This window comes from Cetorhinus maximus, chromosome 4, assembly GCF_964194155.1.
Source record: "Cetorhinus maximus chromosome 4, sCetMax3.hap1.1, whole genome shotgun sequence".
NCBI lineage: Eukaryota > Metazoa > Chordata > Chondrichthyes > Lamniformes > Cetorhinidae > Cetorhinus > Cetorhinus maximus.
The window spans coordinates 144,630,541-144,657,385 of NC_135882.1; the positions used below are offsets into that span (position 1 = coordinate 144,630,541).

Below are 26,845 nucleotides of genomic sequence, written 5' to 3' on the forward strand. Positions count from 1 at the left end.
GGTTGTAAAGGGCGCAGCAGACGACAACAATGCATGACATCCTTTGTGGACTATATTGCAGGGCTCCACCAGACTAGTCCACGCACTGGAACCTGATCTTCAGCCTGATGGTCTGCTCCACCAAGTTGCGAGCTGCTGCATGAGCCTACTAATAGCATTGTTCTGCTGCAGTCTGAGTCTGCCGCACGGGTGTCATCAGCCACGGCCTCTGCGGGCCATTGTCCCCAAGGAGCCAACCCTGCAGCCTCTGTAGACCCTGGAAGACTGCAGGGATCTGTGAATGACTCAGGATGTCGGTGCCATGCACACTCCCTGGAAACCGTGCACACACTTTCAGGTGGTCACATACCAGCTGCACGTTCAATGAGTGGAAGCTCCTGCAGTTGATGAAATCCACCGAGTGTAGCGACGGAGATCTGAGCGCCACATGAGTGCAGTTAGTCGCACCCTGCACATGTGGGAATCCCGAGGCCTGGGCCAATCCGATGGCACTTGCATCCTGGCTGTCCCTTCCCGGGCGAAATGCACAAAGTTGTGTGTCATGGAGAAGATGGCATCTGTGGCCTCATGGTTGCATTTGTGGGTGGTGGCTTGTGACAGCCCACAGAGGTCACCTGTGGAGCCCTGAAAGGAGCCACTGGCACAGAAATTGAGTGCTGTGGTCACTTTCACAGCTACTGGCAGTGGATTCCCTCCATGTCCCCTTGGCGCCAAGGCCTGCAATAAGTGGTAAATGTGAGCCGCCAGGTGCCTAGCCGTGCGCAGTCGTTGGCGACACTGGTTCTTAGTCATCTGCAGGAGAGGCAGGCAACGTCGTTAGACCCTGGGTGTCACTAGGCACCGACCAGCCACGGTTCCCTGTCACTCCTGGGTAGCGTGTGAATGCGCCCCTGCTGCCCCTTCATGAGGTTGCTGCTCCTGCCTTTGCACAGCCAGGAGCCTCAGTTGCTCCCTCCTCAGTCTTCTACGGTTTCTGTAGGCCATCAGGCATACAGCTAGGTCATCAGGATCCATGTGAGCGCCTCCAGCAGTAACTGCTACATGGCCAGCGTTGGAAAGGAGATTGTACAATGTGTACAGTCCAACTGCTCCACTGTCCAATAAAGTGGTGGCGGATTCGAGGTCTGTGCTGGAGGAGTCGGGGGATGGGTGAGGTATGGAGTGCTTGGTGGTTTTTTGGTGCCTCCGTGCTGCTTGCATGGGCAGGCAGACAGACTAGGACCCTGACCCCCACTGTGTGGGAGTCACTGTGGCTGCGCCTGATCTGTCTCAGTTGCCGAGGCATGGTCAGTTTATACAGGTGTCCCTAATGCGTGGCCACTTCCCTCGCTTACCCTGACCCCCCACCTCGGTTGCCTGTGCACAGGATGCAGTGCCACGGCAGCACTGGACACCGCCTCCCAACAGCCCCACCACAGCAGTCGCCTCTGGGGCCAGCCATCAGTTCCCCCTGGCACCCCTGAGGTCTGTAAACAACAGGAGAGCTGTGAAGAATTCTGCTGCTCACTCACCACAATTCCCCCAAAGTGAAAGCCACCAATTGCACATCACCTATGTGCTGTTGTGAAACTTACCAGCGTGCTTTCCTGCCAGCGTGGATGGACAGGGTTCCAAGAGTCTGGCGGGATTGCCTTTTAATTATATGTTGATGTATTATCATTAGCCCCCAGCCAACCGATGGCGGGAAACGCTGAATGCCATTCGCTGGCTTAACGGGCGATCGCGACCTGCCTTCACGCCTTCGTGAAGCAGATCGTGCCATGTTTTCCCTGCACGCCACCTATCACACCCACCACCAGCGGGCTCAGAAAATTCCGCCCATAATGCGCTAGTCAATCAGTTCACAGTTAAACATGGAAGCAAAAATTTGAATAGTTTGTTAAATTAGTGAAAACTAGACACATCAGATCTTGTTCTAGTTTTCCTGCTCAGGTATTTTCAATTTACACTTGTTAATGGTGATGGCATTAGGAGTTGCTGTTTGGAACTCCCTCCTTATACCATTTGTCTTGCTGCTGCTTGTCTTTTAAAAATCTTTCTTTAACATACCTTGTTGACTGCCTTCGGCAATCTTACCTAAATTCCCTCTTGCTCAGGTACTATGAAGTGCCTAAAAAAGATTTCTTGCACTAAACGCATTATAGAAATGCAAGTTGCTGTTGTATAAATAATAACTTTGCATTTTTTGGAAGAATTAGATTAGAGAGGCCAATAGATTGAGGGAAGTGAATTTATACTAGTGAATAGTGCATCAGCATTATGATGACATGTAGAACGTTATTGGTCCCTCAGGGCCATCCTTCCAACAACTCATTTGTTTTCTTTCTTTAATTTTGGATTTAATAGAAAGTAAAAGCAAGATCTTGAGTTATATACTATCTCATTACACCCAAAGTGCGTTACAATCAATTGATTACTTTTGCCACAATCAGTATTTGCAGTGTAGCTTGCAAATATACAGGCATTGCTCATTCAGTGTTCCCCGAGCAGCAAATTACCATATAATCTGTAGTTGGTAGTGGTGATGGAGGGAGGAATGTTGGCCAGGACAATAGGAGAGTCCGTCCCCCTCTTTGAATAGGGCTGTGGAATCTTTTCCATTCATCCACCTTAACAACATCATCTTCCAATTATAGAATTCCTGTTTAACACCTGTGCTGAGGGGATATTAGGACAAAAAAACCTGGTCAGCAGTGGGCTCTAAGGAGGGAGAGAAGTAGAGAGGCAAATGGGTTTAGAAAAAAAATGACAGAGCATGGAACCTAGATGAAGACATGGTGCCAATAGTGGAGCAAAAAGAAATGGGGGTTCACAAAACCAGTTGTAAAACAAAAACTTTGTGGAGTTTTGGGCACTGTGAGAGTTGTAGAGTTGAAAGAGGCAGCAGAGAACTGGACAAGCCATATAAATACTGTGGCTACAAGAGCAGGCCAGAGGCTAGGAATCCTGTGATGAGTAACTCACCTCCTGACTCCCCAAAGCCTGTTCACCATCTGTAAGGCACAAGTCAGGAGTGTGATGGAATACTCCCCACTTGCCTGGATGAGTGCAGCCCCCGACAACACTCAAGAAGCTTGACACCATCCAGGACAAAGCAGCCCACTTGACTGGCACCACATCCACAAACATTAACACCCTCCACCATCGACGCACAGTAACAACAGTCTGTACCATCTATAAGATGCACTGCAGGAATTCAGCAAGGCTCCTTAGACAGCACCTCCCAAACCCATAACCACTACCATCTGGAAGGGCAAGGGCAGCAGATAGATGGGACCACCACCACCTGGAAGTTCCCCTCCAAGTCACTCACCATCCTGACTTGGAAATATATCGCCACCGTTCCTTCACTGTTGCTGGGTCAAAATCCTGGAACTCCCTAACCGCACTGTGAGTGTACCTACACCACATGGACTGCAGTGCTTCAAGAAAGCAGCTCATCACCACCTTCTCAAGGGCAACGAGGGAGGGCAATAAATGCTGGCCCAGCCAGCGAAACCCACATGCTGTGAATTAACAATTTTTTAAAAATGCACTTTCCAAGAGCATGTTGGCTGTCTGCCCCTTGTCCAACCTCTGTTAAAATTGCAAATATGTGTGTTGGGGTCACTACTGAAATTTTTAAAGATGTAACATCTCAACTGACCCCAACCCACGTGCTTTTGGGTTAAAATTCACCCCTTGGTAAAAGTAGGCAATGTTGTTGGTAGAAAGTCTCGGAAGCTCTGTTTGGGATAAATATGTTGTTAAAGTACAGACATTCTGATTCAGCCTGAGACAGTGACTGGGAAAGGGGTGAAATTTTCTTGTTTTCAAATTATCCATACTTATGAAAACCTTAAAAGACTTCATTCAACTACACCTCGTTCCTCTTTTAAAATCTTAACGTGGACCATTCTCAGGATTATACTCCTTTCTTGTTCCTGAATTGCTTAGACAGTAAATTGCTAATGTTATTTGCATTTTTCATTATATTCCTCTCATTCCCTCCTTGCATCTGTGTTTCTTCCTGACCTTTCTTTGATTGATGTAAAGTGAATTTAGCTTCTTCCTACCAACAGTATTTTCTGCAGTTATCCACAGTCACTGAGCTATAATGTGTTATCTTAAGTCACATTTCAGAACACACATCTAAAGCAGTGGGGTGTAGTGATCAAGAATAAATTAATGTGATACTTAGTGCAAATTTGGGAAAATTCCGCTTACCCACCAGCCGTGATGGTGGGTTTTCCTGCCTCATTATTTATGCACTCACGGGAAGCACGCTGTTTCCATGGCGGGTGGGCTCTCATTCGCCTGCCCACCATCACCCCACTGCTGCATTATACCAGGCGCCATGTTTAAAGTCCAGTCGCAAGCACATATCTCAGTGCTTCCGGCTCACCACTGCTGCGTGGAAGACATGGCCCTGAAACTGAAGAAGACTGCAGCCCCCAGGTTCAGCGACACGCCCCTTGGGTGACCTTTGGATGCCATGGAGGCCTGTTGGGATGTCCTCTACCCACCCTCTGGCCACAGGATGGGCAGCAACAGCACTAACCCAGCTTGGGAGAGGTGGCAGCAGTGGCCAGTGCTAACGCCCTGCAAAAGAGGATAGCCATCCAGTGCTGCAAGAGGGTGAATGATCTCCTCCGTACCGCCAGGGTAACTCATGATTCAACTCTCACACCCTCAAATCCATCACACATCCACAGGGCCTGCACTCATTGCCAGTGAATTACCATTCACTCACCATCATTGTTTTCATCCCATCAGTGGGATCACTCAACACGCACACAGGCCAGGCATACTTGACACCTGGCCTGGCAAGCGTCCTGCTTACACTTTCTCCAGGACAAGCTGGCACACAACGAGAGAACGAGGTCGCAGACTGGTGGTGGAGCGCCCGAAATCAAGGTTCTCATGGACTTTGAAAACAGAGCCTTCCAACCGCCATCGAGGATTTGGACCAGACCTGTACTGACGGTGAGGTCAGCCCCTGTGCCAAGTGAGGATCCAGCAGTGCAACATGCATCAGACAACCATTCTGTCAGTGATGTGTTCTCTTTCACAGGCCATTGCCATACACTAATTATCATTCCTTGCTTTCGCAGGCACATCTGCCAAACAGCCGACAGAATCCATGACCCGGGGCCTCCAATCAAACCCTGAAGAAACCTCTGAAGAGGAATCTGGAGGCACCCTTCCTGAAGTCCTGTCACAGCGCTCACCCACACCCTCTGCCAGCGCAGAGATACACGTCTCAGTGGGACCTAGCTTTAGAATAGCCCTGAGATCACAATCTGGTGAGCACATCGCACTTTCTGATCCACTGCAGGTGGCGGCAGGGACTTTGCAGGTCCCTGGCACTCGGAGGACTTCTGGAGGCCAGAATGTTGCTGACAGATGATGAGCTCAAAGACAGATGATGAGCCTCTGGACACAGTCTTGGGACAGTTGCTGGAGCTGCAAAGGCAAGCTCGGGAACATCAGGGCGGGATGTCCACTGCACTCCTCAGATTGCTAGTCACGATGGAGGCGTCCTTCCGCCTTCAGTCTGAGGTGATAGCGTCGGCATGCCAATGCACCGAGGGCAACATTGGTAGGATGTCGGCCGCTAGGGGACCTTGGTCCAGGACTTTGCTCCTGCACTGTGCGCGGGCTCAATTCCATCGCTGATGCCATAGTTGGCCTCCAACAGTGTGTATGTGAGAGGGGTGCCAGGCAGCTCGATCTCACTCCAGCTACCCCTGCTCCTCGGAGTCAGCCTGAGGCCCCCAGGCACCCATAGGGAGGAGGATCCACTGGCGTATACTCCGGGCCCATCCATCTAGGTGACTCAATGTCCTTCCCATCTGACTCCCCTCTTCCTGTGACCTCAGCAGCTCTAGCTCCACAGGCTGAGGATGGTGCCACCGCCACACAGCAGAACCCTGAAAGCAGGCCGGGGCCCTCCAGGTCTTGGCCCTCCAGAGGATGCCTGCCCAAGTCGTCACAGACGGGGCGTCGCAGTCAGCAGGATGCCTCCACATCCGCTGTGGATGTCCTGGGAGCAACAAGATGTAGTGGAAAGACTAGGACAGTTAAGGAGAATTAGTTGCAGAGCCTTGGCATGGGTGTTAATCACTTGTACATACTGTTCACTATTGTCAATAAGCTCCCAAGAACGTCTCCGTGCCTATGGCTCCTTGCTCTAATGAGCAATGTTCTTGTCACTCAGATGTGCAACCTTTTTGCACAAGATAAAAGCAGGTGTCTCAGTCCAGGGCCTCTTCCCTGTGCTCTGTGCAGCCTTCAGACCAAAGTGATGGTCCGGCCTCTCACTCCCTGGAGACATTACTGATGCCTGCACCTCGGCGGTGCTTGTCTTTGCTGCTATAATGTAGTGGGCAGGCGCCACAGAATTCTGTCATTCTGTCTGTGTGCTCTCAGCACCTTTTATGGATGGGTTGGCCCCCATCTCGTCAGCATCTGTGACCACTGAAGAGCTGAGGTGCTGAAGGCGGACAAAGCATCAGATGCTTCTGAAGTTTCATGGGTGCATCTCTATGATATGCCCCTAATCACGGAGCGCAAGTATCTGCCCTTGGCTAGACAGAGGTCAGACATTCTCAGAGGCTGTGTGAAGATTTATGGAGCATCCTCGATGCATGTCGTCATCATCCTCCTGCAATCAAACGACTGTTAGAGCTTCCACCGTGTCTCCATGACAGGAGCATTTTCACAGAGGGTATTTTTGCTGCCATATGCCACACTGGAGTCAAACATTCACAAATGTGATGTGAGGAATTATGGGGTCACCTCACTGCATGTTGTCATCATCCTCCACAAATCTGGCACCTGTGAGAGCCTCCTGAGCGCGCCTGCCTCGTCTAGCCAGTGTGAGGGCCTCATCCCTGTCATTGTTGCCTCAGAGGACCTGCTCAGCCTCATACCCATCTGCTGCATCGTCCTCATTGGAGGAAATGTGCAGCTCCTCCATCTCCTCCTCGGCCTTAGGAGCACCAGGTTGTAAAGGGCGCAGCAGGCGATGACAATGCGTGACAACCTCTGCGGACTGTATTGCAGGGCTCCACCAGACCAGTCTAGCCACCGGAACCTGAACTCAGTGGCCTGCTCTACCAAGTTGCAAGCTGCAGCATGAGCTTCATTATACCGTCGCTCTGCTGTAGTCTGAGGCTGCCGCATGGGAGCCACTGTCTCTGCAGGCAGCCCTTGTCCCTGAGGAGCCATCCCTGCAGCCTCTGTGGAACCTAGAAGACCCCAGGGATCTCTGACTGACTGAGGATGTAGGCGTCATGCACACTCCCTGGACGATCCAGCGGGGGTGCAAGAGACTGGCGGGATGGCCTGATGATGATATGCTGATGTATTACAATGATGTTCCCGACAACCAATGGTGGGAAATGTGGCCAGCCATCAGCGAGCTGAGCGGACAATCGTGACCTGCCTCCTCCCATTGTGAAACTTATCGTGCCATATTTTCTGCTCACGCCACTTATCATGCCCGCCAGCAGCGGGCACAGAAAATTCCACCCTTAGATGCTGCTAACTCCATTTTAATTGTCAAACATCTGAAACCACTAGCGCACAATACTCCAGTTCTCAGCTGACTATTGGTTCAGGTTTAAAAAATGTATTCATAGCGGGGGGAGGGAGGGGCTGTGGTAGCATATCCTTGTAAAACTAGTATTTTCTTTTGAGAAAAGTATAAATTTAACAGCAAGGAAGAAGACCTGGCAGTTCGCAGTGGGCGTTACAAGGTCTCATCCCAGTACATTTTATGTAGAATTCAGGTGCGTAAGCATGAGAGAGCTGCTGAAATTAATGCAAGTTGACTGGCACAAAACTTAAGAATAGAAGAAATGCCTTAAACTAATATGAAATACACAGCATTTCTGCAGACTGACTTTTTGTTTTTGCCCAATATTTAAATAGAAACATTAAAGTTCAATAGAAACAGACTTTAAGACAATAACTGTGATTAAACTTGAGTGTTCCCTACTAATAAAATGACTCCCTTCAAAACTAAACTTTCATTTCCTATCCAATTTTCTTTCCGTTAGTGTAAAATACTTTTATTGCTGGCTGCATCGGAGTTGTAACAAATGATTATTCAATATGCAAAACACAGTATATTAACAGACACAAGAAAGCTAATAAAAAGCCTAATAATAAAGAAAAATTCCCCCCCCCCCCCCCAACACACACACACACACAGAGTACTCAACTAGATTGCAATCATTTTTGTAATGTATGTGTCTGCAGGATTACAATGATGAAATTCGACAACAGCAGCTTCAGGAATTGTCCTACTTGAATGGTACACCAGAGAGTCCAGAAACTCCAGCAGTTCGAGGGAAGCCAGTGAGGGGTCGAGGAGCACTTGCTCCAGCTCTAAGCAGGTGAAAGCTTTTGTTACTTTATAGGGCCCTGTAGTTCAGCCTGCTGCAGGCTGGTAAGCTTTTGACTTGATTTCAAAATCAATTTTGCATTCCCAGATGTGATTCAGTATGAATATGGTTATGGAGAAAATCACAACTGAAACACAACTTGGCTAATAAATTTATAGGCACTTGCAATAAATAGGCTAATTCCCTCTGCTAATATATTGGTTGAAGTAATTTCCTACAAATGTCTGTTGTTCATACTCAGGCTTGCAGAGTAAAGCTCAAAGTCAAAGATCTAAACACATGAGTGCTTTTAGCTACTTAAAGTAGAAAGATTGAAAAAATCAAAACATTATGTTTGAGTTACAGGCATATTCAGCAGCAGCAAAATAAGATACAGTAATTACAGAACCATAACTTGCTCTAGAAGATGTAAATTAATTAAAAATGCCAGGGTTTAAAATGTTCAGAAAGTGACGATTCACTAGTCAGGTAGTCCTGTGTTCACTTTGTTTACCAGAGCCTGAGCATGGGCAGAAATTTTCCTCCCTCGAGGCAGCAGCGCGCCCACTGACGATTCAGAGGCCTATTAAGGCCCTTAAATCAATTAATTAATTTGAATTTTTTGCTGCCTGTCCAACCGTTCAGTTGGTGGGCGGACGAATAGGCCAAGCGGCCTTTGTAGTTTTTAACAAAACCTCATCCACGGGTGGGATGAGGTTTCGAACAGTGATTAAAAACCAATAAAACTTTTTAAAATTCATGTTTCACATGTCCCTGCTCATGTGACAGAGTCACATGCGGGGAGATGTTTTCCTTATTTTTAAAATCTTTATTTGTCATGTTAAAAATCTTCAGCTCCTGAGGCAGCTCTGTGCCTTCAGCAAGCTTTCACTGAGCGCACCCCGTGCATGCGCACACTTCAGCGCTCTTGCTCCTCCTGCCCCCACTCAGGCAGCACTGAGGTTATCATTGCGCGTTTCACGCTGGTTGGCCGTAAATTGACCAGCCAGCATGAAATCACAGTCAGGGCCCGATCAAGGGTGGCGGACAGTTGTGCGGCCGCTCCCGGACCCGCCTGTCGTGCCTCCTTGATGAAGGGAAAATCCTCCCCCATATTGAAAACAACGCAGAAAAAGCGGCAAGATTGAAATAGTGTACCTAGCACCACTACCCATTGAACAAATGGTAACAACAATTGGGAGAAGTTTTCAACAGGTGGCAGAGCAAATATTACACAGGCAAATATTACACATTTTATGCTATCAACAAAAGTCAAAGTTCCTCCCAAAGAGAGAAAAAAATATTGCGTGAACCTTAGTATTGCTAGATTAGGCTGGTGATACTATGGAAATGTCACACTAAGGAAGGGAACATGTTTAAAAACAAGTAATGTCAGAAGTACAGGGTCAGAAGCTGTGGGTTCAAGCCCTACTTCAGGACTTGATGGTCACATAAGGTACATTCATAACGTGGCCAAACAGGTTGATTATCAGCCTGTAAATGCTTCCTGGCAGGCAGTAAGAGTGAGAGAGTTTCTTAGTCAGCCATATTGCAGAAGGCAATGGCAGACCACTATTTTGGCAGTACCTTTCCAGGCATAATCATTGACCAATCCAATGGTCATGGTCACCAATGTCCTCTTAGTGTATGGTACCTGAAGGAGGAGGAAGATGAGGAATGTCAGATATAAACCAATAAGACAGTCTGGAATTTTACTGGATTTACATTTTTGGTGGTGGGAGGACATGGAGGAAATAAGGAAAATCTTTGCAGAGCCTTTCCTCAAGATAACATAGATTAGATAGTGATTTATTGATGGTATATGGCTTGATGGCCTTATCTCCATCCTCTCGCCGTGTTATTGCAACTGACTTGATCTTTCTATCTCTTCCTTGTTGCACTTTAGCAGAGGCCGTGGTGGAGTTCCTCCCCCGACATCTGCAGTTCCACGAGCGGGACCTGTTCCCAGAGGAGCACCTCCTGGTCGAGGTCCTGGAGCTAGGGGACGTGGAGTCCCAGCGCCAAGAGCAAGAGGAGCGCCAGGTTACAGACCTCCACCACCCCCAGTACAGGACACTGCATATGGTGAATATGTAAGTAAATTGTTTCTAGAATTGTGACTAGCATAATATTTAAGTGACAATGACAAGAAAGTAATATGGAATTCAAAAATAGCTTCAAAATTTTTTGTAACTTTGAAACAAGGTATTAAAGCACAACAAGGATTTGGTAGCCCTAGGTAGCCTGTTAATCATAACAATATTATTAGAATGGATTGTTATTAGCAGCAAAATGGATCATAAGTTGCTCTGTAGCTGAGAAAAGCAAGCATAATGTTAAACCAGATGGATCCTTTAGGGAGAAAAGAAGAAATATCTGGAGAATCTGAAAATGTGGCTAAATGAATTCTTCAGTTCAGAATTCACAAATGAAGACAGTTGGTAGATTGCACTTCCTATCAAACTGACTGAAGAATCTAATATGTAGAGACCAATAAAACTGTTACTAATAAATTCCAAGCAGTAATTCCAAACACAGAGCACCGTGGATGATTACATTACTAAAATATAGAATCATAGCATGGTTATAGCACAGGTTGAGGCCATTCAGCCTGTCAGGTATATGCTGGCCCTCTGAAGCAACAGTTCACCTAGTGGTACTCCCTTGCCTTTTCCCTGTAGCCCTGCAATTTTTTTTCTTTTCAGATAATGATCCAATTCCCTTTTGAAAACCCAAATTGACCCTAGGACAACCGCACTCTTAGGCTGCGCATCCCTAACAACTCGCTGTGTGAAAAAGTTTTTCCTCATGTGGCCATTGCCTCTTTTGCCAATTACCTTTAAATCTGTTATCTCTGGCTGTCAATCCTTCCACCTTTGGGATCAGTTTCTCCCTATCTGTTGAGACCCCTCATGAATTTGAAAACCTTTATCAAATCTCCTCTCAACCACCTCTTCCCCAAAGAGAACAGTCCCGACTTCTCCAATATTTCTACGTACTGAATTTCCTCATCTCTGGAACCATTCTCATAAATCTTTTCTACATTATTTCTAAAGTCTTAACCTCCTTCCTCATATATGGTGCCTAGAACTGGACGTAATACTCCAGTTGAGGCTGAACCATTGTTTTATACAGGTTTAACCTAACCTCCTTGCTTTTTGTGCTATGCCCCTCTTGATAAAGCTCAGGATCCTGTGTGCTTTATTAACCACTCTCTCAACCTGTCCTACCATCTTCAATGATTTATGCACATATACACCCAGGCTTCTCTGCTCCTGCACCCTTTTTAGAACTACACCCTTTAATTTATATTGTCTGTCTGCATTCTTCTGATCAAATTGAATCACTTCACACTTCTCTGCATTAAATTTCATCTGCCACTTGTCCAGCCATTCCACCAACCTGTCTGTGCTTTTGAAGTTCTGAACTTTGAATTTATCCACAGATTTTGAAGGTGTGTGTGTATGTAGCGACAAATCTGAAAAGTTTGATCAACCCACCTAATTGTTTAATTTAGGTTATCAGAATACAGGCACCAAGTTTGTAAACTTGATAAGTAAATAACTGTTTATTGAACAAATTATCTTTAACCAGTGGCAAAAGAAAGAAAAATGAACTGCTAACTTCTAACTCCATAACCTAAACTCTACCCCTTCTTAAATCCCCATACACACACACATAAAACAAAAAAAAACAAGGATTTTAAGAGTGGGATAGAACAGTTTAATAGCACCAATTCTGGATTACAGGATTCGATGGGTTGAATTCAATCGATGTCTTCCAAATTCCTTTCAGCTCTTCGTTGATGACATGAGGTGGTCTTCCCTGTACTTTCAGTCTTTAGTTCACTAGTTGAGCACTTGCTTTTCAATGTGTCTAACAGTGATTTTCCCCTTTTCCTCTCCTCAAGGGTTTTTCAGAGAGAGAGCAGATTATAGAGATATGAGGGAAAAAAAACAGCTAGCTATTATTGTAGAATTACTAGAATCTTACATACATAAGAGAAAGAGGTTTTAGGTCTTTTCTCTTATCAGGCTAGGAGCTTTTATTTTCAGCACTGCCCTCACACAAACCCTGGTCACCTGGATGGGAGCCAATTAAAATGTTGTTGCCAGGCAGTTCCCCATTAGACTGGACTCATCCGCCTGTCTTTTATGGCACACGTGGTTTCAGGACAGCAGCATTGTATATATTCCTCACACTGTTCCAGTAGACATGTCTTTCAAACTGCAGCCATTGTAATTTTAATCCACAGCCCAACAGAAATAAAAAGATATGTTCTTTACAATATAAATCAAACAACAAGCCCTGCGGGAGCTCCACTATAAGCCTTCCTCCAATTCGAAAAGCCATTCACCGCTATGTTTTGTTTTCTGTCACTCAGCCAATTTCGTATCCATGTTGGTACCTTCCCTTTAATGAGCTGTAACTTTACTTGCAAGTCTATTGTGCGGCATTTTTATCAAATGTATTTTGGAAGCAGTAGCAATAATAGAGGGATGTGTCTTGTCTAATTATAAAAGGTAAGTTACTTTGGTGAATTAAATTTACGCATGTTTTTACCCTTGATATATCCGGATGTCCCATCTTTACATGGCCAGACCTGTGCAAATCTGGTCAGCCACAAAATTTATCCTATTACACTCAATATTTTAATAATTCTACATATAATCTAACTAAATCCTTTTCCTCAGTCCATTTGCCTCCCTTAATTCCTTTATTACCCTTAGGGCGAAAAAGAACTGCTGACTTCATTTTATTAGTTCTAATCTCCTAATTTTTATCTTCGGTACGTTACCTCATTGCCGTAACAGACACAAAAAGCGAGGGAGACTAGTACAGTACTGCACAGTTGCTGAGTGTGTCTGAGATGTTGTAATCTAGAATCCAGGTCTGATATAAATACATGGGCATCCTTCTGTTTTTAACATGTTTTGATAGCATCTATGTGGTAGACAGTTTCACCTAACAAACTAGTTTTTATTGCTCCTTTTAAAATGGAAAGATTTCTCATTATACTGCTGTTGGAAGTTCACTAAGTCAAACTCATGATTTTTTTAAAAATAAATTGTCCTTAATGAGTTGCTAATTATTTTTAAAACAAGTTTGAATTAAGGTAATTTTATATAATTGTACCATTTTAAAAAGTCCTCTCTCTTAAAAGCACTTGAACTGTTGTCTTGATATTGGTTAAGTCAGTACTGTTGAATGAGCCTGGCAGATGGATATCCTAAGCTTAAGAGGTTGTTGTACATACAGACTTTGATAATAGGCACCGGTTCAATTGTATCACTGGGATTGTTTGTGTAGTACATAAATTGCATGGATGTAGAATACAATTCTAGAAAGACTGAAAGCTGGCCCTCTTTAGAAAAAAGAAGGCTGAAGGGAGACCTGATAGAGGTCTTCAGGATAATGAAGGGGCCTGATAGGGAAGACAGGAAAAAGTTTCCACTTGTGGAAAGACCAAAATTAGAACTGATAAGTACAAGATAGAAAATTCAGGAGGAATTTCTCTACCAAAAGAGTGGTAAGAATATGGAACTTTCTACCACAAGGAGTGGTTGAGGCAAATGAGAAGATACAATTAAAGGCGACCCTAAATAGCCATGTGAAATTGAAAGAAATAGAAGGGTAGGGTGAAGGGCTTGGCTGAAGAAACATGGGAAGAGGCTCATATTGAACAGGATTAGTGGCATAGATTTGGGCCAAGTGGCTTGTTTCTGCGCTAAAGACTCATTGTGACTCAATACATTTGTATTTCAACAGTCACTTGGTCATACAGAGCTTGAAAATTGCTGAAAAAAGATGTAGAAGCGTTTCATCTTGCACTCATCAGGACAAATGCAAGAATGCCAAATTTCAAAGGTCACAAAAAAGGTGCTGATTGGTTGGCAAGTCAACTCCGGCCGAGGCTTTGTCATGCAGAAAGCAATGGGGTGCGCTATAGGCCCTCTGAGCTCCTGGCTAATTCAAAAAAGACACACGGCTTGGACATATCCTTTTGTTTGCAGAGAAATGGTCCATGTGTATGAATGTATGTCACTTCTAAATGAGCCAGGCTGAGTATGGTTTGTACTCTGCTTATTACGAACAACTGAAGGAACATGCTGTTTGATTCGATTAGCCAATCATTGGCCTACATACCAGCACTGAACAAAGGCCGCCACTTTCAGACCTGATAAGTGCCTGGTCTACCTCAAATTGTCCTGGCAAGGCAAAGTATGTCAAAAATTTGAACAATGGGTTAAGTAAGCCATTTCACGCTGTTACTATGTGGTGGCTACGTGAATGATATTTTCCACTAACAGGACGCTACCAAAAAGACATTCTGCCTACCACACAATTGAGCAATGCTGTGTATGAATTTCAGCACCAGGTACGTAGGCCATGCATCCCAACGAATGGCTGATCAAATGAAAGAATATGTTACTTCAGCTGTTCATAGTAAGCATAGTATAGCCTATACTCAACAAGCCTGAGCTTACAAAACCCAAAACCAAACATCTGTTGTTAGATGTGATTCTGCGATTGGGCAGCACTTGCTGAATGACCCTGAGTACTCTAATAGCTACACTAACAACCAATTTTAGGATAATCAGTTAAGCTCGTAACATGGCTCATTTATCCTTGCTAGGAGCGACATGCATTCATACGCAGGGACCTTTTTTCTCCCCCAAACAAAAGGAATATGTTCAAGCCTTGTGTCTTTTTTGAATTACCCAGAAGCTTGGAGAGCCTCGTTGCTTTCTCCATGGTAACACCTCAGTCAGTAAATCAGCGTTGACTTGCCAACCAACGAATCAGCAACCTTTTCTCATGTAATGTAAATTGTTGTGAATGTTGAAATTTGTCATTCTTGCTTTTTTCCTAATGAGTGCAAGGCTTCAGCAGCATCTCTCTCTTTTCAGCAAAATTCATATTGAATTTAGTGACTTGTAACTTGCGCTATTGGTTGCTTGCTGGCACTGATTACTAATTTTAAACTACCATAAGGTATTTCAGAAAATATATTACTTTGTTGGATTAATTGTCATAAACTTTGTAGCATTTTAATAAAATTGTGTCAAAAGGTATAGTAGTAAAGCATGAATTTAGAGGATCTTATAAGGTGCACACCTAAGTAGTATTGACTTTGCACTTGTTCAACTGAACTTTTTTTGTAGTAATCTTACACTTTTTACAGAATGCAAAACAATTTATGTGCCTTCCCCTTCATGGTGGACCCTTAGCGAAAAGGGTCCAAAATCACTGAATGCATTTCATTTACATTTATAACTTCTTGTCTCAGCAGATCTTTAATGTCAAAGAATTGTTTACATAAGAGCATCTGCACATCAGGGAGACTTGTGCTAAATAGTTCATACTTTTTTTTTTCCTGGTGACCAACTTTTGTCCATCTTGGTGACATTTGATGGTATCCAGCATCTTCATAAGAAAATAAGAAATAGGAACAGTAGTAGACCATTCGGCCCCTCAAGCCTGCTTTGCCAATCGATAAGATTATGGCTGATCATCTTGTGTTTCGATTTCCACGTTTCCATCTAACCCCGATAACCTTAGATTCCCTTTCCTAACAAGAATCTATCTACCCCTGTCTTAAAAATACTCACCACCTCCTGAGGCAGAGAATTCCAAAGTCACACAACCCTCAGAGAGAGATTTCTCCTCATCTCTGTCCTAAAAGGGCGACTCCTAATTTTAAAACATTACCCCCTAGTCCTGGAAACATCCTTTCAATGTCTACCTTGTCAAGGCCATTCAGGATCTTGTATACTTCAATCAAATTACCCCTCACTCTTCTAAACTCCAGTGGAAACCAGCCCAGTCTGTCCAACCTTTCCTCATAAGACAACCCACTCATTCCAGGTATCAATTTAGTAAATCTCCTTTGAACCGCATCCAATGCATTTACATCCCTCCTTAAATAACGAGACCAAAACTGCATACAGTATTTGAGGTGCAGCCTCACCAATGCCCTGTATAACTGAAGCATAACATCCTTACATTTATGTTCAATCCCCCTCGTAATAAAGGATAGCATTCCATTAACTGCCTTAATCACTTGCTGTACCTGCATACTAACTTTTTGTGACTCATGTACTAGAACACCTAGATCCCCCTGAACCGCAGAATTTTGCAGCTATTCTCCATTTAAATAATACTCTGCTTTTTTGTTCTTCCTGCCAAAGTGAACAACTTCACATTTTCCCATATTAAGCTCCATTTGCCAGATCTTTGCCCCACTCACTCAACCTATCTATACCTGTCTGCAACCTCCTCATGTCCTCTTCACGACATACTTTCCTACATATCTTTGTGTCATCTGCAAATTTAGCTACCGTGTCTTCACTCCCCTCATCTAAGTCATTGATGTAAATCATAAAAAGTTGAGGCCCCAGTACAGACCCCTATGGGATTCCACTCGACACATCCTGCCAATCAGAAAAAGACCCATTTATGCATACTTTCTGCCAGCCACCCAATCCTCTATCCATGCTAATATGTTATCCTCTACACCATGTGCTTTTATTTTCCGTAATAATCTTTGATGTGGCACCTTATCAAATGTATTGTATATCCATTAGGGTTAGGGTTAGGGCACCTAATTTTACAACTTTGAAAATCGATGCCAAATACATGATCAGGTAATCATTAAAGGATACAACCACTTGTCCTTCATGAAGGTGCATTCTATTTTGGATGTTTCACTTGTAGGGATTCCACCACTTCCCTCTGCCATCTTATTGAAAAGGTAGAAGTTACAAATATTCATACCGATATGATTTAAAAAGTTGACTTATCAAAATTGATCTTGGAATTCTGTGAATTTGATTTAAATTCAGACTGAGCTGAAGCTTTTTGCAGAGGGAAAGTTGCCTTTGGCTATCAAGCTCAAAGAAAATGAGATATTTAATATTGACTTTGCATCCAAAGAGAAAGTAATAAAAAAAAGTTCTAGCAGTCATTGTTATTTACTAACGTCCTTCTCTGGTGTAGAAATGGTGTTCTATGGATTTGACAAAGTTTTCTACAGACAGAAAGCTGTAAGACAGTGGAAATCTGAAATAAATCAAAGTTCAAGAAGCTTCACAGAGAAAGATGAGTCCAATCAGAAAAAGAGTGAATTTTAACTGGGAATGTGTTCCTGGGAGGGAGTGGAGGGGAGTTGTGTCACCAGTTTGAGGCTTGAGCAGCCTTAACTCCTAAGTTTCATTTTCATTTACATGCTACTGGCCAGCTGCCCACCAAAACATTGAATCTCAGAATGGTTACAGTACAGAAGGAGACCTTTTGGCCCATTGTGTCCATGCTGGCTCTCTCTAAGAGCTAGTCAGCTAGTCCCACTCCCCTGCCTTTGTTCCCATAGCCCTGCAAATTTTCCTCTTCAGAGAGGAGGCGGTGGCACTGGACTGGTAATCCAGAGACCCAGGGTAATGCTCTGGGGACCTGGGTTTGAATCCCACCACGGCAGATGGTGGAATTTGAATTCAATAAAAGTCTGGAATTAAAAGTCTAATGACCATGAAACCATTGTCGATTTATCATGAAAACCCAGGTGGTTCACGAATGTCCTTTAGGGAAAGAAATCTGCCATCCTCACCTGGTTTGGCCTACGTGTGACTCCAGATCTGCAGTAATGTGGTTGACTCTTAAATGCCCTCTGAAATGGCAAACCACTCAGTTGTATCGAACCGCTAAAAAAGTCAATAAAAAGGAATGAAATCGGATGGACCACCCGGCATCAACCTAGGCACCAGAAACTGCAACGGCAAAACCAGCCCTGTCGACCCTGCAAAGTCTTCCTTACTAACATCTGGGGGCTTGTGCCAAAATTGGGGGAGCTGTCTCACAGACAAGTCAAGCAATAACCTAACATAGTAATACTCATGGAACCATACTTGGCAGATAATATTCCAACACCACCATCACCATTCCTGGATATGTCTTGTCCCACCAGCAGGACAGACCCAATAGAGGCGATGGCACAGTGGAATACACTTGGGAGGGAGTTGCTCTGGGAGTCCTCAGTGTCAACTCCGGCCCCATGAAGTCTCATAGCATTAGGTCAAACATGGGCAAGGAAACCTGCTGATTACCATGTAATGCAGCCCCCCTTTGTGATGAAATTTAAGTTTCAAATTTTCACTAAAGTTTGCATAGGAAATCTAAATACTCCAGTTCAATATTTATAGCTTGAGTAGAATTTTGGACCATTTCATAATTGGTTTTTAAGTATTTAAGCAATATAAGTAATCTTGCATTACTTTCAGCAATTATTTTAATACATAGAATATTTGTCTGAAGTCAAAGTGGGGGACATGAATAATCTTAATTCAGAATACAGTGGATTATCCTGTTTCTCATTACATGTTTCATAAATATTAAGTTGTTAGTTGGAATTGCATCATATATCCCTGTTAGCTTCAGAATATGAGAATTCTACTTCACATTTGAGCTTTTAATAAATTTTAGCATATATTTGGAATTAGGTTGGGCATCATCGTTATCCTCAAGCCATGAGAATTTAAAGCAGGTGTCCCAGTACATAGTTAAAAGACAAATACTCCAATAATAGTGTTACAGTTGGAAAGAAAGGAAAAGCTTTGATTTATATTGAGGCTAAATGTGCCCTCGGAGCATCCCAAAACTTTACAACCAATGGATTGCTTTGAGCGCAGTCACTGTTTTGTAGGTAAACACAACAGCTAATTTGGGCACAACTAGATCCCACAACAGAAAATTGATGACAAAATTAACATATAATCTAATTTGTGATGATGTCTGAAAAAGAGATGTTGACTAGGAAATGAGGCGATCTTGCTGTTTTGCCCATTTAAGCAGGTCTTGATTTAATCTGTCACCTGAACAATTAGCACCTCCAACTAGGAGAGCTGCCTCAATACTACTTGGAATGTGAGCTTATGTCTGTCATGGAGCTTGAATTCACAGCTTGTGACTCAGGTTGAGAGTGCTCAAAAACTAGAACTTTTCAATGTCTTAATGCAGCATGTGGTGTGATACTGATCTGCTGAGACCAGGGCTGCCCTGGTTCAATCCCTTACCTATACTGAGGTTAGGCCATTCGATCACTAAGTTGGCTTTACTGTTCCATAGCTAATCAAAGGAGATACAAATCAGCAGGAATTTCTGCTACAGTAACCTTGCAGGAGCACCACTGAAAAATGCATACACATGGACCTGGATTGGAACACAACTGAGCTCAGGTATGATGCTAGCCTGTGATGCTATTGGCTCAAAGCTTCCGGTGTCCAGATGGTCGGAGATGGGACATAAGTTGGGAGATGCGTTTCAGGACCTTGCGGAAGTCCTGACACACAGACACGCACTGTAATTGGGGACTTTAAACTTCTGATGGGCTGATTTCCACTACACGCGGCCATCAGCGCGGAGACTTGGGCCAGATGTGAGACTTAACCGCATACTTGCCCTGGAAATATTACACAATTTAATACCTAGGGCTAACTCAGTGATCAGCCAACATAACTCAACATCAGAATCGCCCCCAAAACTTTATCTGACCCATATACCCCATATTAGAGAGGCTGGCAGTACTTAGTGGTTAAGTTAGATCTGGTCCAGCTGGGATGAATCCTAGGTTGTTGAGGGAAAAAGAGAGAAATTTGCTGAGATTCTGGACCCAATCTTATCTTAGAGCATCAGCCATGGCTCAGTTGCTAGCACTCTTATCTCTTGAGTCAGAATGTTGTGGTTCAAGCCGCACCTCAAGTTTTAAGCACAAAAAAAAATCAAGGCTGACACTCTAGTACAATACTGAGGGAGGGCTGTATTGTCAGAGGTGCTGCCGTTTGGGTGAAATGTTAAGCTGAGGCCCCACCTGCCCTCTCCGATGGATGTAAAAGACCCCATGGCTTTATTTTGAAGAAGAATAAGGGTATTATCCCTGTTGCCCTGGCCAATATTTATCCTTCAATCAACAACGCTAAAAGAGATCACCTGGTCATTATCACATTACTGTTTGTGGGAGCTTGTTGTGTGCAAAATGGCTGCCATGTTTCCTTAATTATAAACAGTGACTACACTTCAAAAGTGCTTCATTGGCTGTAAATTGCTTTGAAACATTCAGTGGTCATGAAAAGTGTTACATAAACAGAATTTTTCAATCCTCCTCAGATACAGGGGTGATGCTAGAGAACTGGGGAATTGCAGATGTTATTTTCTTGTCTGGCAAAAAGGAGAAGGATAAACCTGACCATTACAGATCTGTCAATTTAATGTCAGTGATTTTTTTCTTTTTACACGATTGAAAACCGTTTTTATTGATTCAACTTGCACCTGAATTCACATTTGAACATGTGCAGAGTTGAATTAGAACAGTTGTGTCTACAATTAAATTACAGTTTGTCCTGAACACTTTGCAGCAGAGTACAAACCCTCTGACCTCGTCCCAAATACAGCATATTTTAATTACTGGATATATTTTTTAAAGTATTCAAAAATTGTACACGTGGCTATTCTTCAAAATAAAAGAAAAGCTACTCTCTCATTTTTCCATCTTCACCTTCTTCCTCAACTCCTTTGATGTACAGAACATTGTTAACACCTTATTTGGACTTCACCAAGATGACCTGCTAAAGCACCATCAATATATTCTTCTGTGTTCGCCAGCTTCATGTTCGTATATCCATCAACTGACAACAAGTAGCCCTTGTATTCCATTCCCCATTTTAACTTCACATCAGCGGTTTGCCAGTTAACGAGTTGAGAAAAGGTTTTGGATTCAATGGTAAACTCATGCTGAGTGATTGGCTGACACTGTAATGGCGGCGGCTCCGGAGCACGCTCTCTTGCTCTCACTCTCTGTCACGAGTGCCAAGGGCCGGGAGCTGCACACTCTCAACTTTCACCTCTCATGGTGAACCTTATACAAATAATTATCTGGGAATAATTAGCAGCCACTTGGATAAGTATGGACTAAAGAGGATAACCAGCTTGGATTTATTAAGGACAAATCATGTTTCACTTTTCTTGATGAGGTAACAGAGAGGGTGGTGAGGGCAGTGCAGTTGATGTTGTGTATAAGGACTTTTCAAAGTCATTTAATAAAGTACCATCTAATAAGCTTATTAGCAAAATTAAAGCCCATGGGGTAAAAGCGGCAGTAGCAATATGAACACAAAATTGACTAAGGGATAGCAAACAGGTATGTGCTGAATGGCTGTTTTTTTTGGACCACTGGTGTATTTGACATGCATCAATGACTTGGACTGTTGGGGTTGTCAGGGAGGATGATTGTGACTATAAGGCCCAATTCAAAATTTGCAGATGACCTAAAATTTGCATGTGTTGTGAATCGTGAGGATGATGGCCATAGATTTCAAGAGCACCCAAACAGTCTGGTGGAATGGATAGACATAACAGATGAAAGTTACTGCAGACAAATGTACATTTTGGCAGGAAGCATGAGGAAGGTAAGTAGTACAATTTTACAAGGGTGTAAGAACAGAGACCTGGGTTGTTTTTGCACAAATCTCTGAAGGTGACAGGACAGGCTAACAAAGATAATAAAGCAGATGGGATCCTTGGCTTTATAAATAGAGGTATAGAGTGCAAAACAAATTTTCCAGAAAGGTAATTTACCAGGGAAGAGGGGTTACAGCTGTGGTTAGACTGGAGAACCTGAAGGTTTTTTCCCTCAGCTAGAATGAAATTTGATAAGAGTGTTTAAATCATGAAGAGTTTAGAGAATAAACAAAGGAAATCTTTTTCCAATGGCAGAAGGGTCGATAACCAGAGTGTACAGATTTATGGTGATTGGCAAAATAACCAGAGGCAGTGTGAGAAAAATCTTTTATGCAACTAATAGTTAGTTAGGATTTGGAATTTGCTACCTGATATGGTGGTGGAAACCGATTCTGTGGTAAGTGAAAAGATACTTGGATGCATACTTGCAGGAGAAAAATTGTAGGGATATGGGGAAAGTGCCAAGGAGTGGGGCCAACTGATTGCTCTACAAAGAAGCTGGCACAGACTCGATGGGTTGAATGGTCTCTTTCAGTACTATACCTTTCTCTGTGACTGCCTTTGATACCAAGACAGTGTTACGATCCTTATTAGTTTCTTAACATGACCAATAACCCACACCACATTTAGACATTACAATTCTGCAGAGAGCGTGGTGTAATCTCTACAGGAATCAGTTCAAAGTTACTCCTACCTTCCAGTCTGCTCGCTTCTTCCTGTTTCGCTAAGCCATAATGTCCAGTGTCTGTTGAAAATCGTTTCCCTCAGTCTTATGAGAACCCCTTACACTCTTTCCTGCTCTGCCCCCGCCCCCACCCCGAATTGACTTTCAATAGCAAAGTCCACTCCAGTGATTCCTTCTCCCGGCCACCTCGGAGCAAATCTTCTGGTGTCCTTTAAATCTCTGCTGGTTCTGTCCCTTCGACCAGGGGACAAGTTCCCACCAACAATCTGCCTAGCAGCTAACAGAATAGCTTTTCCCCCTGCTGTCCACAACAGCATTACTGTGTCCATAGTTGAAGACTCTCAGATTTACTGACTCAAAGTCTACACAAAGCCAAACCAGCTGCTTCCCTTTTGTGTTCATGTGTTAAATTTGGTGCTTGGGTTTCAATAGGACTTGATCTGGGCTGCCAGTCCCCATGGTAACTGGGTCACATCGGTTTATTGCTGGGCACAACTAGTAGGAGGTCACATGCTCCATTTTCTTTCTTTTCCATCAAGCCTTATTTGGGGCTTTTGGCATCATTTTGCTTCTTCTCTGGCTTTCTTCAAGTCTTCCTCAGTCCATGACTCAAAATTGGATTGGTGGTTAATATTTCTTGTTCCTCGTGTGTTTCACCTTTCCCCTTCAGTTTTTGCCAGGAAAGTCTGTCAGGTCCCATTTTCCAATGTCAATACTTGGCCATCTTTCTCTCTCTAACTGTACTGAGCAACCTTTTGATTTCTGAACTCCTGCTCTTGATCTAATCCACTGATTTGTCTTTCTGTCCATCCAGCTGATTGAGCACCCTTCACGATACCCATATTTCAAATACCCTCTCATCCTCTTCCTTCAGAGTCCAACTGTTATGTGTGTGTGTATATATATATATATATATATATATATATATATATATATATATATATAGAGTGTAACACTCCACACTAGTCACTATTCTAGACATTTTTCAGCTTCATGCTGATGCTCTTGGACTTCCAGATGCTATTTTAGTTACTGGTCATGCCTCCTGCCATAGCTAATTTAACCTGGATTTCATTCTTCATTTTACCTTGAATTAAAAGAGAGTTCTGTCTGAGTGTGGCATCAAGGGAGGCGAGTAAAATTAAAGTGAATGGGAAATGGTGAAAACTCTCCATTGTCTGGAGTCTCACTGAGTCCAACAGAAGATGGTTTTTGGAGGCCAAACATCCCAGCCCTAGGATATTGCTACTGGCATTCCTCAGGGCAGTGACCTAGGCACAATTATCTTCAGCTGCTTCATCAATGACCTTCCTTGCATCATAAGTTCATAAGTGGGGAAGTTTGCTGATGAATGCAGTGTGCAGGGGGATGAAGAGAATTTATTTCATGCAGCAAGTTATGATCTAGAATGGGTAGAAGGAGATTTGGTTGTTTTCAAGAGAATATATTCTTAAAAAGAAAAGAAAATTGCAGTGCAGTGTGGAAAGGGAAAGGGAGTGGGACTAATTGTATAGCTCCTAGGAAGAATTGACACAGGCGTAATGAGAGAAATGGCATCCTGTGCTGTATGATGCTGTAATTGTAAGCCGAACACGTTAAACTGGGATGAGCTGTTAATAAATAATCCTACAGAAAAACAGTGGGACTACTTCAAATAAGTATTTAGTACAATACAAGACCATTATTTAACCCTAAAGAGCAAATGATCCACTTCTACATGTCAAGTCAACTTATGAGGTTATCCAAGGAAAATTGGTCATCTAGCAGACCTAGGAGAAACACAGAAAGCAACAAATGGAAACAAATAAAATAACTGTACTGAGATCTCCAATAAGAAGGATAGACACATTTTTGATGTCTCAGAATTAAGGGATATGGGGAGCAGGTGGGAAAATGGACTGAAGCCCAAGACCAGCGGTATTGAATGGCAGAGCAGGGCCATATGGTCTACTTCTGCTCCAGTTTCCTGTATTTTCATGTTCTTGAACCTTAAAACCCATAAATGATAGGATTGGAGCCATGTCAAAGGTTAAAATGTAAAAAATCTAAGCAGAAACTCAACTTGGCCACTCAGTTATCCTTCCCCTGTTAAAACTGTGGGTGACCAATCCACTTGAGCAGGTTGGTCGTTTAAATATTAAATTAAGTTGCCTGTTTTCATTTTGTTGGTCATTCTGCTTTTTGCCCATGTTGACTGGATTTTCCAGGCCTAGGGAAATCCAGCAGGTGCAAGGAAGCTAAGATCCATAGGCTGGATTAATCACAGAGTGGGCTCCCAGCAACCCAGTTGGGTGTCGGGTGCAAGCCTGCTTTCACTTGGCCAGCTCGCCCTGCTTTAACTTTACAGCCGATGGGCCTACAGTTGCTAGAGACTTTGCCCTATTTCCAGAAAGGAAACCCCACCTCATAGAGCTGGTAGGCACTCAGAAGCATGTAGCTCTGCACTACCGGCAGCATCACCTGGAGTGCTAGTCACTGCCGGTACTGCACTGAAGATTTCCAGGAGGCTTCCAGCAGTGGATCAGACCTCCAGTGAAGTCTAGGATCTTGCCAGGACCATGCTGGCAGACCCCAGCAAGGTGGGTGGGGTGTGCAGGTTGGACAGGGTAGGGGATAGGGATGATGGACACATGGAGGGAAAAGAGTGGGGGATGGAAGTGGCAGGAGGGGATTCCAATTGGCTGTAGGGTCCTGAAAAGGAGGAACCACACCAACCCCACCTCTCCCTTCACTGTCCAGCAGCTCACAGGGTCAAACATGTCAGGCTGCACGTTGGGTGTAGGCGCCTCCTGCCACCCGTTAAATCTCAGCGGTGGCAGGATGAGGCCCCTCCCTTAAGGGACTCAACTGGGCCATGGGCAGGCAGCCCACCTGACACTTCCCTGCTGTTTGTAAAATCACAGCAGGGTGGGCGGGATGACACTGATCTATTCTATGGGTCTACCCGCCTGCTTTCCTACCTACAGGTAGTCTGTAACATCCAGCCCAGTGACGTAAGTGCCATTACAGTACTGCCTGAGAGCCAGGAGGAGCAGTGTTTTCTCCCAGCCCAATAAGCTACCAGTAAATAGTCCACCAGTAAATAGTCTCCCTGGCGACCATTGGATTCACACCTGATTTCTAACTCCCACCCCTGTCTACTAGATCTACCTAACCTCTGCAGCAGCCTTGTGCTGCCAGCTTCCTGTCTCTCAATCAGGCTGACTGTGGGCATGAAACTGACTTGCCCGTTTGACCAGAGGTTCACCAGCAATGACTGCCTCTTGTTCCCAAGATGTTAGCTGTGGTCTCCCCCAAGGGGCGAAAGTTGGCTCCCTCCTATTTCTTATCCACATGCTGACCCTCAAAAGCACCATCTGAAATACAGTCAATTTTCGCATGCACGCTGACAACACCCAGCTCTACCTCACAAACACCTCCGTCGACTCCTTCACAGTCTCTAAATTGTCAGACTGCTTTTGTCACATCCTGTACTGGATGACCAGAAATTTCTTCCAATTAATCATTGGGAAAACAGAGGCCCTTGTCTTCTGCCCTTACCACAAACTGTTCCCTAGCTACTGACTCCTTCCCTCTTCCTGATAACTGTCTGAAGCAGAACCAGATTGTTTGCAAACTTGGTGTCATATCTGACCCCGGGATGAGCTTGCATCCACATATCTGCACCATCATTAAGACTGGCTATTTGCAGCTCCATAGTATGTCCTGACACTGCTTCCCCACCCTCTGTCTGCTACATCCTTATCCATACATTTTCTTATCTGTGTACTTGACTATTCCAACTACTTCTGGCTGGAGTTCCACATTCTACCCCCTATAAACTTTAGCTAAACCACAACTCTGTTACCCATGTTCTAACTCGCACCAAGTACCATTTATCTATCACCCTGTACTCACTGACCTACATTGGCTCCTGATTAAGCAGTACCTCAATTTTATCTTCAATTACCCCAATAGCTGCACCCCTCCCTATCTCTGCTCTTCGAGCCCTACAACCCACTAAGATACTGCTCCTCCAGTTCTGGCCTCTTAACATTCTCTATTTTAATCACTCTACCAACATATTGGTAATCATGTGTTCAGCTACCAAGGCCCTAAGCTCTAAAGCTCCCTAAACCCTCCTTTAAGGTGCTTTTTAAAGGTACCTTTTTGACCAAGCCTTTGGTCATCTGTCCCAGTATCATCTTATATGGCTTGGTGTCATATGTCCCACACTGATGTACTGGTATGGTATTCATACTGCCCCCTTTCCTGTTCTCACGGCTCCCAAGCCCACTCGAAC

General features: G+C 44.0%; 1 protein-coding gene and 1 pseudogene across 7 annotated transcripts in view; one reads left to right on the top strand and one right to left on the bottom strand.

Annotated features, from left to right (window-relative positions):
* The window catches only part of khdrbs3 (KH domain containing, RNA binding, signal transduction associated 3), a 215,991-nt gene that overhangs the window by 91,282 nt on the left and 97,864 nt on the right, over positions 1 to 26,845 (top strand). For 6 of the 7 annotated variants that reach the window (XR_013576457.1, XR_013576456.1, XR_013576459.1 and 3 more), the window contains 2 exons: positions 8,248 to 8,384; positions 10,279 to 10,465. Coding sequence is in view for 3 of the 7 variants with exons in the window: in XM_078540958.1 (XP_078397084.1) it covers positions 8,248 to 8,384; positions 10,279 to 10,465 (324 nt within the window). In the remaining 4 variants the exon portion in view is untranslated. The remainder of the gene's footprint in view (positions 1 to 8,247; positions 8,385 to 10,278; positions 10,466 to 26,845) is intronic. The other variant, XM_078540959.1, reaches the window with a different exon arrangement.
* LOC144679955 (small nuclear ribonucleoprotein F pseudogene) lies at positions 20,891 to 21,151 on the bottom strand (annotated as a pseudogene).